This window comes from Capsaspora owczarzaki (genome assembly GCF_000151315.2).
Source record: "Capsaspora owczarzaki ATCC 30864 unplaced genomic scaffold supercont2.1, whole genome shotgun sequence".
Lineage (NCBI taxonomy): Eukaryota > Filasterea > Ministeriida > Capsasporidae > Capsaspora > Capsaspora owczarzaki.
The window spans coordinates 402,205-417,751 of NW_011887292.1; the positions used below are offsets into that span (position 1 = coordinate 402,205).

General features: G+C 59.3%; 1 protein-coding gene across 1 annotated transcript; it reads left to right on the plus strand.

Moving 5' to 3' along the window:
- The first annotated feature begins 820 nt into the window (after nt 1-820).
- On the plus strand, nt 821-15,194 carry CAOG_00114 (fatty acid synthase beta subunit). The gene has a single exon (XM_004364928.2). It carries the CDS (start codon nt 880-882, stop codon nt 15,145-15,147), a length of 14,268 nt encoding a protein of 4,755 aa, XP_004364985.2. The 5' UTR covers nt 821-879; the 3' UTR covers nt 15,148-15,194.
- The last annotated feature ends 353 nt before the right edge of the window (nt 15,195-15,547 follow it).

The window sequence follows — 15,547 nt, forward strand, 5'->3', positions numbered from 1 at the left end:
ATTCACATCGCATTTTCGGTCTCTTCTTCTGTCTTGAAGTTTGATTCTTTTTGTTTTTGTTGTGCAAAAGCAAAAAGGAGAGATCAACCGAGGGTAAGCAAGAGACGACGAGGAGAAACAAGAAGAAGGGAACGAACGGAAAACGCAGAAAAAAAAAAGAAAAAAAAAAAGAAAGAAAAAAAAAAAAAACGCTTCAATGCGCGCCCCAACAAAATGGAAACCGAAAAAGCTCCACTGTGGAGGAGGGTTCAGATCAAACTAGCTCCTGTGTCGAGTGATCTTACAATGAAAAGGCAATTCTGCGGGAGAGAGAGCGCACTGGCCGAACAAGAGAGAGAAGGCACACGACAAATTGAATGGAGCGTTTTCTGTTGCATTGTGCAAGCCAGAAAAAAAAAAAAAAAAAAAAACCCAAGCTCGAGCTTTACCTCGATCGTCCAAAGCCAATGTCACGGTCGATCATTGTCGTCATCGGCAGCAGCGGGCAACTCAAGTTGATCGTGCTCCTGTTCACAATGTGCTGCTTCGTTCCTGGCTTTCCTCGTTTTGAGGTCTTTCGTTGCTTTTGATTTTGAGGATTCGATTTGCTGCAGCGTCGGAAGGCAGTTTTTGGGAATCAACCCTTTTTTCTGCTCAGCGTTCATTTTGTGTATTTTTTCTTTTTTATTCAGTCGTTTTTTATTCTATTGCAATGATACTTTGATCACTCAAAACAGTCTCTGCATGTGTTACGATATTGCCAACGTGTTGTGCTAACCCTTGAACGACTGTGGATTTGCTTGCTTGCTTCCGATTCAGATTTCAAAAAAAGACCGAAACAAGAAAAAACAACACCAAAATCTCTCAGAATTCCCTAAGAAAACAAAACTCGCCCCCATCATGGTCGGACCTGCACCAACTATTGCCTATCCACTTTCTCCCAACGTGGATCGTCATCTGCAACATTCGCAGCAGGAGCATCTTACACCAAACACCATGTCGACCGCTTCAACTACTTCTGCTACCACTAGCGCTCCATTGACTGGTTCATCGTCGTCGTTGTCGTCGTCGTCGAGCCTTGGCATCCGAATTCTCGCCATCAAGAGCTCCCCGACCTCTTCGGAGGTCCAGATTCCTGTGCCGGAGGGCTGCTGGCACTTGGCCGACCACATCCGCCACCAGTACAACACTTGGACGTCGAGCCGTGCTGCACTGGATGGCGTTTCAATGACATCGTCGGCCTCGGATTCTGTCGACTACCCGCTTTCGACCGCGTTCGCCAACGCCCAGGCTTCCGCGTCAGCTCCAGTGGGCGGAGCTGCGGCTCACCCCAATGCCGCCGCGGGTGCCTTGGCCTCTGTGCACGGACCTGCCCCGGCTTCGTCGCAGCTCGTCGTGACTGCCAACTTTTTGGCTTTTGTCACAGACCACTACGGGCAGCACATGCAACGCGGCGGCCTTGCGACCTCGTCCGCATTCGCCTTCACCTACGACGTGGCCGCCGCGTCCCACTTTCTCAAGGCGGTTTTTGTCCACTTTTTCGACACGTTTGCGCGCTTCAACGACATTCACGCGATTGTCCGCCACCTGCCGGCCGATATCGGAACATGCATTGTCCAGGTCTTCCTCCAGGCACGCGCGGCCGTGCTGCGTACGGGCTTGCTCAGTCTCGACGAGTGCAAACATGCCCCTGCCACTCCAGCCCTCTTCAACCGTGTGGCTTCCGGCGACGCTGCCCTGTTCTATCTTTTTGGAGGCCAAGGCCCCGTCAACCTGCTCGACGAGCTCAAGCGCACAGCCACGACCTATGGCAGTCTGATTGGCACTTTGCTTGACACGCTGGCGAACGCCCTGAATGAGTGCTCCACCTCCCCCGAGGCTCTGGAGGCCGGCTTTTCCTCGCATGGCATTGATGTGCTGGCATGGCTGCGCACCCCGAGCACCGCTCCGTCCCAGGACGTCATTCTTTCGGCGCCCGTTTCGTTGCCACTGGTCGGCCTGGTCCAGCTTCTCCACTATGCCGTGACGATGCATCTCTTGGAAGTCACACCGGCCGAAATGGTTGCCTTGTCTCCCGCAGGCGTCACAGGACACAGCCAAGGTTTGGTTTCTGCCGTGGCCGTGGCTTCCTCGCGCACCATGACAGAGTTCACTGCCAACGCCGTCAAGACCATCACGCTCTTGTTTTGGATTGGGCTGCGTTCGCAGCAAGTCTTCCCCTCGGTCGCCACCAACCCAAAGCTGCTGCAAGACTCGCTGGATCACGGAGAAGGCGCACCGACCCCAATGCTGTCCATTCGAGGTGTCACCGCCGAGTTTGTCGGTCGCCAAGTCACCGCCGTCAACCAGCATCTTCCGGCAAATCGCAAGCTGTCCGTCGCGCTTGTCAACGGCCCCACCTCCACGGTCGTTGCCGGTCCTCCCCAGTCGCTTTATGGTTTGAATGTGGCACTCCGGAAAATCAAAGCTGGACCGAACGACGACCAGTCTCGCGTTCCGCACTCGCGGCGCAAGGTGGCCTTTGTCACTCGTTACCTGCAAGTCTCCGTTCCATTCCACAGCGAGCACTTGACGAACGCACCCGCGCTGATTGGCACTGACGTTGCTCGCCTGCAGCTGGACTTTGATCCGTTGGCCTTGAGCATCCCCGTCTTGTCCGCTCACGATGGTCGCGATCTGCGCCACGGCCAGTACCTGCCTCAGACCAAGCCCAGCCCTTCCGGCACGGCGAGCGCTGGGCTCTCTCTGACCATGACGCTGGTTCAGGAAATCTGCTGCGATGCCGTCAACTGGGAAGCGGCCACCAACCCTGGCGCTGTGTCCGTTCAAGTTGCACTGCCTGAGGCGGCCACCGCTGCTGCTCCTCTGACTGCTGGCACCAACGTCAAGGCAGCAGCGGCGGGTGCCACTACCACACCCATCACTACTTCCACCAGCATCCCTCTGACTGCTCTGACTGTCAGGCAAAAGCACGCCTTGAACGTCTTCCCTCCCAGCATCCAAGAAGAGGCCAACGGTAGCCATGGCGCTCATCCCAAGCCAGCTGCTGCTCGCCCGACCCCGCCCACAAAGACCGTCGTCGCTTCCGTCACCCACATGATTGACTTTGGCCCGGGCGACTCTGCCGGTATTGGTGGCCTGACGGCCCGAAACAAGCAAGGCCGTGGCATTCAAATCATTCTTGCGGGCGCTGCGGCGACACCCAACAGCGCGCTGTTGCCGCAATGGTCGTTGCTGGATAACAGCACACTATCTGTGCGCTACTCGTCCGACTGGAGTCGAGACTTTGCGCCGCGCCTCGTTCGCACCGCGCACGATGGCGTGATTCATGTAGACACCAAGTTTTCGCGACTGATTGGCAAGCCTCCACTCATGATTGCCGGAATGACCCCGAGCACGGTGTCAGACCGCTTTGTGGCTGCGTCCATCAACGCTGGCTTCCACTGCGAGCTTGCAGGAGGCGGCCACTACAATGAGCGTGCGCTGCGCGACAAGGTGGACAAGATTCTGGCCCAGGTGCAGCCAGGCGAGGGCATTACGCTGAATATTCTCTTCCTCAACGTCAAGCAGTGGTCGTTCCAATACCCGCTTGTTCAAGTGATGCGCAAGGAAGGCTACAACATGGACGGCATGTGCATTGCTGCTGGTGTCCCCTCCCTTGGCAGCGCCAACGAAATTATCAGCTCGCTTCACCAAAGCGGCTTCCGCCATGTGTCGTTCAAGCCCGGCTCGATTGAGAGCATTGTGCGTGTCATTGACATTGCGAGTGCCAACCCGCAGATGACCATCATTCTGCAATGGACTGGCGGCCGCGCAGGAGGCCACCACTCGTTTGAAGACTTCCACGCACCGCTTCTCGAGACCTACGGTGCCATTCGGCAGCAAAGCAACATTGTGCTGGTTGGTGGCAGCGGCATGGGTGATGCGGAAGGCTCGCTCCCGTATCTGACTGGCGATTGGTCGGTCAAGTTCAACCAAGCCCCCATGCCGCTTGACGGCATTCTGTTCGCCTCCAGGTTGTTGGTTGCCGAGGAGGGCTGCGCCTCGCTCGCCGTCAAGCAAGCCATTGTCGACGCTCCCGGCATTCCGGCCGACAAGGAGCTCGAGTGGGAGCGCAGCTACCAGAGCGTGGTCGGTGGCGTTGTCACCGTCACCTCCGAGCTCGGCGAGCCCATTCACAAGATTGCCACTCGCGGCGTACTGTTGTGGAAGGAGCTGGACGAGACAGTCTTTTCGCTCCCCAAAGAGAAGCGTCTTGCCGCCTTGCTGTCGCGCAAAGACTACATCATTTCCCGTCTGAATGCCGACTACCAAAAGGTCTGGTTTGGCCGCAAGGCTGACGGTCGCGTGGTGGATGTGCAGTTCATGACCTACGAGGAGGTTGTGCGACGCCTCGTCGAGCTGACCTATGTCAGCCGCCAGTCTCGCTGGATTGACCCTTCCTTCCGCCGTCTGGTCGCCGACTTTTTGCTGCGCATTGAAGAGCGCTTTTGCGACTCTACGACTGCCTCTCCGCTGGTCGAGTCTGACGCGGTGCTGGGCTCCAACCCAACGCCCTTCCTCGACCAGTTCTTTAGCACGAGCAAGTACACGGACGCATGCACGCAGCTCCTGACATCGGAGGATGTCTTGTACTTTATGGCGCTGTGCCAGCGGCCTGGCCAAAAGCCCGTTCCCTTCATTCCCGTGATGGACGACAACTTTATCGTCTGGTTTAAGAAGGACTCGCTTTGGCAAGCCGAAGACATTGACGCTGTTGTGGATGCGGATCCGCAACGCGTGTGCATTCTGCAAGGTCCGCTTGCTGCCAAGTACTCGATCAAAGTCAACGAGCCGGTTCGCGACATTCTGGGTGGCATTTATGCCAAGCATGTCGAGGCCCTCAAGGCCAAGTACTATGACAACGACGTGGCTGCCATCCCCACCATCGAGTACCTCGGTGGCCTGCCCATCGAGTTCCCCGTTGAGCTCGAGCAGCGCGCCATCCGCGCGGCTCTCTCTCGCCCAGCAACTGCTGCTACTTTGCCGGTGACGACGACCGGAGCAACTCCTCCTTCGTCCTCCATCACTGTGGAGTACATGATTCCCGATTCGCAGTCTGGAAGTCTGCCAGATTCGTCGGCGTGGCTCGAGCTGCTTGCTGGCCGCTCGTACAACTGGCTCCGCGCTCTGCTCACTTCGCCCAGCATTGCGCAGGGTCGCCTGACCGTAGTCAATCCTCTTCGGCAGCTCTTCCGACCCCGCGCGGGGCAACGCGTGCAGGTGGTCTTTGAGCGACCCGCGGATGCAGGTGACTCTGTCACTGCGCCGACGATGCAGCAACCTTCCACGTCCGAGCTGGCTCGCTGCAATATTGTCAGCATTGCCGTGTTTGGTGGCACGCACGAGCCTCAGCAGCTTGCTCAGCAGCAACCGCCGCATGCGTCGCGCCCCGTGCGTCGCAGCTCCTTCCTCACTGGACATGCCCTGCCCGTCGATCAGCCTGCTTTGGAAGCGCGCATCCAGGGTTGCATCATTGACGTGACCATCCACGAGAAACGCGTATCCAAGCCTGGCAACGATGCCACCGTATCTCTCGCCCTGCAGTTCAAGTACACACCCCAACAAGGCTGCTGCCCTGTGCACGAGATCATGGAAGGCCGCAACGAGCGCATCAAGGCGTTCTACTATGAGCTTTGGTTTGGAGAGTCGTACAAGCCGTGGTTTATGCGCGTGCCTGCATCGCTCCCTCAGCCCGCCCTGCCTGGCGGCTCGCTCTCGTCCGCTGTCGGCAGGTTTGGCTCGCACCCATTCCTTGGCGCTGCCGCCCAATCTGCTGCTGCTGCTGCTGCTGCTGCTGCTGCTGCTGCCTCCAGCGACGCGTCGAAGCGTTCTGCAGCCCCCGGCGCCCTGCTGGCCAACCTGGCCGACGATGGTCTTGTCTTCCACGAGACTCACACGTTGCAGCGTGCTGACATGGCCACCTTCTGCCGCACTGTTGGCAACAAGTCAGAAGCTTGTGTGGATCGCGGCCAGCCGCGTTTGTATGCTCCCATGGACTATGCCATTGTTGTTGGGTGGCGCGCAGTCATCCGAGCCATCTTTCCTGCAAACATTGACGGCGATCTGCTCAAGTTGGTGCACTTGTCCAACGGGTTCCGCCTGCTTCCCGGACCCGCGCCGTACGCCCACTCGTCTTCGTCGTCGCCGCTGCTGGCCGAGGGCGAAACTGTCCACACCCGTGCCTTCATCAACGCCGTGGTCAACGAAGAGTCGGGCAAAATGGTCGAGGTCAAGGCCGTGCTTTCCCGCGAAGGCGTCGACTTGCTCGAGCTCACCAGCCGCTTCTTCTTCCGCGGCAAGTTTGTCTCGGCCGCCGACGCTGCCAACGCGTTCCGCATCGTTGACGAAGTGCCCATGGAACTCACGCTCTCGGGTGCCAAGGAGGTTGCCGTGCTGCTGTCCAAGCCTTGGATGACCTGGGCGAGCGATGCCGTCCGCGACCAACACGTCGTCCCCGGTGCTGTGCTCACCTTCCGCTTCCGCTCGCTGCAGCGCTTCAAAGAGGCCAACACCTTTGCCCACATTGTCTCCACCGGCTATGTGACTGCTCAGACCTCCGCCAAGGAGACGGTGCGCATTGGCACCATCCGCTACGAGTGCGCAGAACCCTCCAAGGGCAACCCCGTCACTGCCTTCCTGGCCCGCTTGGGTCGTCCCGTCGAGCAGGCCGTGTACTTTGAGAACGGTGGCTATTCCGTCATGCCCGACCCCGACAAGTTTTCCGCCTCGTTCCGCTGCCCGGAAACCAACCACGCGTACTCTGTTGCCTCTGGGGACTGCAATCCCGTTCACACCAACCCCTACTTTGCCGACCTCGCTGCGCTCCCCGACACCATCACGCATGGCATGTTCACCAGCGCTGCGACTCGCCATCTCGTCGAAGTCTTTGCGGCCGAGAATGTTCCCCACCGCGTTTCGGCGTATGATGTCCGCTTCACTGCCATGGTGCTGCCAGAGGACACTCTGACCGTCTCTCTGCGCCACGTCGGCATGCGCAACGGACGCCGCATTATTCGCATCGAGACGACCAACCAGCGTGGCGAGCGTGTGCTCGAAGGCGAGAGCGAGATTGAGCAGCCTGTCACTGCGTACGTGTTCACCGGCCAAGGCTCGCAAGAGCCTGGCATGGGCATGGACCTGTACAAGTCGTCCGCCGTCGCGCGCAAAATCTGGGATCGCGCAGACCGGTACTTTGTTGAGAGTTATGGGTTTTCCATCCTTGACATTGTCCAAAACAACCCCAAGGACAAGACGGTGCACTTTGGTGGACCCAAGGGCGAGCGCATGCGCAAGACGTATCAAAGCATGACGTACGAGACTCCCGTGGACCCCGCCAACGCCGAGAGTGGCGCAATCATCGCGCGGCCCCTCTTCCCTGAGATTGACGACTCTACTCTGTCCTACACATTCCGCTCGCCAGGCGGCTTGCTGTACGCGACCCAGTTTACCCAACCCGCTCTCACGCTGATGGAAACGGCAGCGTTTGAGGACATGCGTAGCAAGGGGCTTGTGCAGACTGACTGCATCTTTGCTGGCCACTCGCTTGGCGAGTATGCCGCGCTCTCTGCAATCGGTCAGGTCCTTCCCATCGAGTCGCTGGTGGACGTTTGCTTCTATCGCGGCATGACCATGCAGGTGGCTGTTGCCCGAGACGCTCGCGGGCGCTCGCAGTACGGCATGTGCGCTGCCAACCCGGCGCGTGTCGGAAAGGGCTTTAGCGACCAGGCGCTGCGGTTTGTGGTCGATCGCATCTCGCGCTCCTCCAAGCAGCTGCTCGAAATTGTCAACTACAACGTGGAAAACTGGCAGTACGTGTGCGCTGGCGAAATTGGATGCCTCGAAACGCTGACCAAGGTCTTGGACAAGATCAACGAGCAGCGCATTGACTTGGCAAGCCTGCTTGCAAAGTCCTCGTTGGCTCAGGTCCAGCAGCAGTTGCAAACGCTGGTCGATGAGATGGTCATTCTGGTCGCCGAGAAGCGTCAGGCGCTTGGCGATGCATTTGCCCTCGAGCGTGGCACAGCGACCGTGCCGCTTGTTGGCATCGACGTGCCATTCCATTCCAAGTTTTTGCTTAGCGGCGTGGCGCCCTTCCGCAAGTATCTTGCCAAGCGCATCAACCCTCGCTTTGTGGATGTCCAGTTGCTCAGCGGCAAGTACATTCCCAATCTCGTTGCCAGCCCGTTCTCGCTCTCACGCGAGTACATTGAGATGGTCGCCAACTACTGCGGTTCTGCCAAGTTGGCTGCACTGCTGCGCGACTGGAACGAGACCGACCTCTCCAATCCGGAAGAGCAGCAAAATCTCGGCTTTATTCTGCTGGTCGAGCTGCTTGCCTACCAATTTGCGTCGCCCGTGCGCTGGACTGAGACCCAAGACCTTCTCTTTGGCCGATTCGGAGTTGAGCGCCTGATTGAGATTGGTCCTGGCCCCACGCTCTGCGGAATGGCTCAGCGCACCCTCAAGCTCAAGTACGAGGCCTACGACGAAGCTGTCACGCAAGCGCGCGCCACTTTGTGCTACGGCAAGGACTCTGACGCCATTTACTACCGTTTGGGCGACGCTGCTCCCGTCGCTTCGGCCGGAGCTGCCGCAGAGTCGAAAAAGCCCACTCGCGCCGCAGCAGCTGCATCTGCACCTGCACCCGCACCCGCACCCGCACCTGCGCGCCCCGCGCCACCAGCTCCCGTCTCACACGGCCCTGCTGCAGCAGTGCCAGACGAGCCAGTGTCGGCGGATGAGGTTGTGCATGTGACTGTTGCGCACAAGCTCAACAAGGCGTTGGCGGACGTGCCTGCGACCAAGACCATCAAAGACCTGGTGGGCGGCAAGTCTACCTTGCAGAACGAGATTGTCGGCGACTTGCACAAGGAGTTTGGCTCCATCCAGACCGATAAACTCGAGGAAGCCTCGCTCAAGGACATTGCTGGCAACCTTGCCGCGTCCTTCTCTGGTACCCTTGGCAAGCACACTTCCTCCCTTGTGACCAAGATGGTGGGCTCCAAGATGCCTGGCGGATTTGGCCTTTCGCAGGTCCGTGCCTATCTGGCCTCTGACTTTGGGCTGGGCGCCGGGCGTGCAGACGGCGTGCTCCTGCATGCGTTGGTGATGGATCCAGCGTCGTCCCAGACGCGCTGCAACACCGAGGACGACGCCAAGCGCTGGCTCGACTCTGTTGTCACATCCTATGCGGCATACAAAAAGCTCCCCATTAGCAAGGGCGCTGCTGCTGCTGCTGCCCCAGCTGCTGCTGTCATGGCCTCCGCCGCGCCTGCTGCCGCCACTGGCGGGCAAGCTCAGCCAGATGCTCCCGTCTCGCCGTTGCACTTTATTCGCACCATTATCGCCGTCAAGCTCAAGCGCAAGCCCAGCGAGGTGCCCGAATCCAAGTCGATCAAAGACTTGGTGGGTGGCAAGTCGACCTTGCAGAACGAGCTCCTTGGCGATTTGCAGGCCGAGTTTGGTGAAATTCCTGGCAGTGACACTGCACCGGAAGTGCCCATCGGCGAGCTTGCCAAGAGCATTGGTGCCAACTACGTCACGCTTGGCAAGCAGTCCAAGACTTTGCTTGCGCGCTCGGTCGCGAGCAAGCTGCCGGGCGGCTTTGGCCTCCCTCAGCTGAAGCAGACGTTCGCCGGCATGGGCTTTGGCGAAGGTCGCCAGGACTCGCTCTTGCTTCACGGCTGTGCGGTCGAGCCACCTGCACGTCTCAACTCTGAAGACGAGGTCAAGTCGTGGGCGCAGGCTGTTGTTGCTGACTTTGGTGCCACCTACAACATTTCCGTCTCTGGCGGCGCGGGTGGTGCCGGTGCTGGCTCTGCTGGTGGTGCGGGCGTGATGGTCAACAGCGCACAAGTCACCGAGATGCAAGTGCGCCAAGATCGGCTGATTCGCGACCAGATTGCCGTTTTCGCCGACTATCTCCGCCAGGATGTGCACTATGCCGAAAAGCTGCTCCAGACCGAATCGCAGAGCCGCCAGCTCCTGCAGGAAGAGCTCGACCTGTGGCAGAAGGAGCATGGTGACTTTTACGCTCAGGGCATCCGCCCCATGTTCAACCGACTCAAGGTTCGCGTGTATGACTCGTCCTGGAACTGGGCACGCCAAGAGGCGCTCCAGATGTGGAGCGACATCCTCTCTGGCACGGTCAAGGTGGTTGACCGCGCTCTGCACATTCGCAGCCTCAACATTGTCAACCGCGCCTCGGCTTCGTTGGTCGATTTCATTCTGTACCACATCCAGCCCTCGCAGCACCGCCCAGAGCCCGAGCACAAGCTCGTGTACGAGCTTGGCACTCTGCTCGCGGGCCTGGTTCGCGAGGCGGCCGCTTCCCCGCCGCGCTATCGCGACCTGACCCTGCTGACCGCACCCAGCACTGAAGTGCTCGAGGACGGCACCGTCGCCTTCCAAGAAACCAGGCGACAGGGCGTGTCCAAGCTCGAGCACTATGTGAATGAAATGCGTCGCGGTGTCGTGGCTCCGGCTCGTCTCTCCTCGGAGGAGCAGGCGTCGTCGGTTGTCAGCGCCAGCAATTCCACTTCCACGCTAAAGACGCCGTCGTCCTCTGCTGAGAATGCAAACGCCGCCGAGATGAGCGAAATCGAGCACAAGACGTACAAGAAGCTTTGCGAGCTGCGCCGCCTCCAGTCCCCAGGCCGGCCGGCGCGCAAGGACCGCCGTCGACGCGTGCTGGCAGACATTCTCAGGCTGTTGTCACTCAACCCTCATCCTGTGGCGTCCAATCAAAAGCTCTTTGGCTTGCTGCTTGCGATGGCCTCCGGCTCGCCTGCCACGTCTCTCGTGGCTACCTCGAATGGCGGGTCTGCCAGCAGCAGCTTCCGCCAGCACCGTCTGCCCTTCTTGTCGCTCAAGAAGCGCTCGCCGTACGATCCGTCCCACTTTGTGCACGACCGCAAGTCGACCACCATGTTCTTGAATGCGCTGACTGACATGGCTGTGAACGGCGTCAGCTTTGCAGGCCGCACCGTGCTCATGACGGGCTGCGGCGCCGGATCCATTGGCGCCGAGGTCCTTCGCGGTCTGTTGAGTGGCGGTGCGCGCGTTGTCGTGACGACTTCGTCGTTCGGTCGCCAGGCCACCGAGTTTTACCGCAGCATTTACGAAGAGAAGGGAGCCAAGGGCAGCTCGTTGGTGGTTGTGCCCTTCAACCAGGGCGCCATGCGCGATGTCGAGGCGCTGGTTGGCTACATTTTCGACGACGTCAAGAACGGCGGCCTTGGATGGGATGTCGACTTTTTGATTCCATTCGCAGCCGTGAGCGAGAATGGCCGCGAGATTTCGGACATTGACTCGCGCTCGGAACTCGCACACCGCGTCATGCTCACCAACCTTCTTCGTCTTCTCGGCGCCATCAAGACGCGCAAGCACGCCGCTTTTGCCGTCACCCGCCCGTGCCAGGTCATTTTGCCCCTATCGCCCAACCACGGCATTTTCGGCGGCGATGGTCTGTACAGCGAGTCCAAGGTTGCCCTCGAGACGCTCTTCCAGCGCTGGCATTCGGAAAGCTGGGGACAATATCTGTCCATTGCAGGCGCAGTCATTGGCTGGACGCGCGGCACTGGATTGATGGCTGCCAACAACTTGATTGCTCAGGGCATTGAAAAGCTGGGCGTGCGCACCTTCTCGACCACCGAGATGGCCTTCAACCTTCTTGGTCTGATGCATCCCACCATTGTCAAAGCGTGCCACAACGAGCCTCTGTGGGCCGATCTGACTGGTGGTCTTCATTTGCTCTCCAACCTGAACACTGCCACCCTCGCGCTGCGCGCCGGCATCTCAGAGACCTCCACTGTTCGCAAGGCAGTGCTGGCCGACAAGAAGCTCGACGCCGAGGTTGTCCGTGGTGTCTCCAACACCAAGCGCCCAGCGGCCAATGGCCCATTGGCACGACGCGCCAACTTGACCATCACCTACCCCACCATTCCCGACCACGAGTCGCTGGTCAAGGAGTTTGGCAATGCGCGCGGCTTGTTGGATTTGGACCGAGTCGTTGTCATTACCGGCTATGGTGAAGTTGGACCTTTCGGAAGCGCTCGCTCGCGCTGGGAGATGGAGAGCTACGGCCAGTTCTCGCTCGAGGGCTGCGTCGAGCTTGCGTGGGTCATGAATCTCATCACCTTCAACGACGGGCTCAAGCTCCCCGACGGCTCGCGCTACACTGGCTGGACGGATACGGCAACCTCCAAGCCCGTGCGCGACGTCGATGTCAAGAAGAATTACGAAGAAAAGATTCTGGCCCACACTGGCGTCCGCTTGATTGAGCCCGAGCTGTTCGAGGGCTACGACCCCAACCGCAAGATGCTGCTCCAGCAGGTTGCTCTCGACCGTGACATGAAGCCGCTGGAAGTGTCCAAGGAAGAAGCGAACAACTTCCGCCTGCAGCACGGCGACAAGGTTGACGTCGTTCCCGTCGAAGGGGACACCTCTGGCGATCGCTGGGTGGTGACTCTCAAGAAGGGCGCTGTCCTCTACATTCCCAAGGCGCTCAAGTTTGACCGACTGGTGGCTGGACAAATCCCAACTGGCTGGGACGCCAAGCGATATGGTCTGCCCAAAGACTTGGTCGACCAGGTGGACCCCGTCACGCTCTATGTGCTGGTCTCGACTGCCGAGGCCTTCATGTCCAGCGGCGTGTGCGATCCCTACGAGTTCTACGAGTATGTGCACGTGTCTGAGGTGGGCAACACGTCGGGCGGTGGCGTTGGTGGCATGCGCTCCAACATTCGCATGTACCGCGACCGCTTCCTCGACAAGCCCGTGCAGTCGGACATTTTGCAAGAAAACTTTATCAACACCATGCCTGCATGGGTCAACTTGCTGATGCTGTCTTCGTCCGGTCCGATCAAGACGCCCGTCGGCGCCTGTGCCACGGCGGTCGAGAGTGTTGAGATTGCGGTCGACACCATTCTGAGTGGCAAAGCCAAGGTGGTGATTGCTGGTGGCTATGACGACTTCCAGGAGCAGGGTTCCAACGAATTCGCTTCCATGAAAGCCACAAGCAACTCTGTCGACGAGTTTGCCAAGGGACGCGACCCGCGCGAAATGTCTCGTCCTGCCACTTCCACCCGTGCTGGCTTTATGGAATCCCAGGGCGCAGGCATGCAAATCCTGATGCCCGCCAGCCTGGCCATCCGCATGGGTGTGCCAATTTATGGCATTGTCGCTCTCACCAACACGGCCACCGACAAGGAGGGCCGTTCGATCCCTGCCCCTGGCCAAGGCATTCTCACGACTGCGCGCGAGGCGACCTCTGCTGGCTCGCCCAGCATGATGCTCAATACTGCCTACCGCCGCCGCCAGCTCGAGTTCCAGCTGGGCAGCGTCGACCGCTGGGTTGAATCGGAAACGGCCTTTGCGCACGAATCGGTGAGCAGCCTGGCCAGCCCCTCCGAACGCGACCGCGCCCTTCACGAGCAGCTTGCTCAGATCCAATCCGAGGCCACCCGTCAGCGCAACATGGCCAGGATGGCCTGGGGCACAGACTTTTGGCGTGGCAACCCTGCGATTGCGCCGCTGCGCGGAGCTCTGGCCACTTATGGTCTCACTGTTGACGATATCGACGTGGCTTCCTTCCATGGCACTGGCACCAAGGCCAACGACTTGAACGAGTCGGAGGTTCTTTCCATGCAGTTGGCGCATCTCGGCCGCACCAAGGGGAACGCCGTCCCGTCCATTTTCCAAAAGTACCTCACGGGCCACCCCAAGGGCGCCGCTGCAGCATGGATGCTCAACGGTCTGCTCCAGGTGATGGAGCACAACATCATCCCTGGCAACCGCAACGCGGACAACATTGACGCGGACTTGAACAAGTTTGAGTTTATCTTCTACCCGTCGCGTGCCATCCGCACGCCGCGAATTCGCGCTGGCCTGCTCAAGTCCTTTGGCTTTGGCCAAGTCGGAGGCGAGGTCCTGATGGTCAATGCCAACTATGTGTTGGCTACGCTGAGCGCATCCGAGCTGGCCGACTACCAGAAGCGCCGCGATGCCCGCAACCAGCAGTCCTTCCGCCATCTGCACGACAGCCTCACGGGCTCCAAGCCAATGATTCGCATCAAAACCGAGCCTCCATACACTGCCGCCCAGCAGAACCAGGTCTATCTCAACCCGCTTGCTCGTGCCTCGTACGACAAGTCCAAGCAGACCTGGTCCTTTACCAAACTCGGCTCCAAGCCTGCAGGCGTGACAGCAGCGGCTGCTCCGACCGCAAGCACGTCAACAGCGAACAAGCTTGCCTCCGACTCGACCTCGACCCCACATGCTGTCTCGGTTGCACGACACCTTGTTGCCGAGCGAGCGCTGTCGTCGCCAGCCAGCCCGTCTGCGTCCCGACCCTCCATGTCCAAGCTGATTGCCGCTCAGCAGGACGAGCAGCGTGCCGGTGAAGTTGCCAGCAAGGCCGCCGGGCTTCAGCAACAGCTTCAGCAGCAGCAAAGCCAGCAATTGCAGGCGGATGCGATGCGTGCCATGCTCGAGACCATGGCCACGAACGGAAACACTGTTGCGCCCGGCGGCTCGAACGACAGCAGCGTCTTTGCTAGTGGATCGAGCACCCCGACCATTGGTGCTGTGAAGGGCATTGGCGTGGACGTCGAGCTCGTCACTGCCGTCAACATTGACAATGACGTGTTTGTCCAGCGCAACTTTACGCGAGGCGAGATTTTGCTGTGCCGCTCGCGACCGGATCCCCGCGCTTCATTCGCTGGCCGTTGGTCGGCCAAGGAGGCCGTGATCAAGGCTATTACCAACAAGCACATTCAGCAAACTGGCGGCAGCGGATTGCCCGCCACCCCCGGTACTGGTGCTGGAGGTGCACCCGCCCCTCTTGGCTCGTCCTTCCCTTCCAGCGGCGCTCTGCCTCTCACCCCCGCCCCATTGTCGGGCATCTCACCGTCCCACCAAGCCTCATTGTCTCAAGGCGCATCGCTCTGGAAGGGAGCAGGCGCTCCTCTCATTGACATTGAGATTCTGTCAACCGCTGCTGGCGCGCCGATTGTTCTCCTGCATGGCCACGCCCGTGAGGTTGCCTCCTACGTTGGTGTCTCCGACGTTCAAATTTCTATCAGCCACAGTGGCGATTACGCTGTCGCGATGGCCACAGCAATGTAAAACCTGTTGTTGTAACCTGCTTTGTGTTTCTGCTGTCTGTGTATGAGACGCCAGCGAAGAGGAAGTAGACAAGGGGGGGAATAAGTACGAGGGAACAGTGCCCAGAGCCACGTGCTTAGGCCGCGGGTCAGGATGAATGACAACTAAGTGGGAAGAGCGGAATCGAAGGAGAGGTAAGATGTGGAGGTGTCCTGATAAGGAGACGCGGCAGAGAGTCACGACGCTGAAGGCGTGAGATGAGAGCATGAAATACGGGGGAGCAGATTAGCGGGAAGGAGGAGAGGGAGCTGAGAGTAGGGGGAGATGGGCGAGCAGGAGAGTCATTAATCAGGACATGCTGCGCAGACGCAGAACACGAACGAACGTAAGCAAAAGAGTATGACGACATAAATACGACAGA

Bases quoted from the DNA above. Each gene is read 5' to 3' on its own strand.
- CAOG_00114 (XM_004364928.2), top strand. From the start codon at position 880: ATGGTCGGACCTGCACCAACTATTGCCTATCCACTTTCTCCCAACGTG.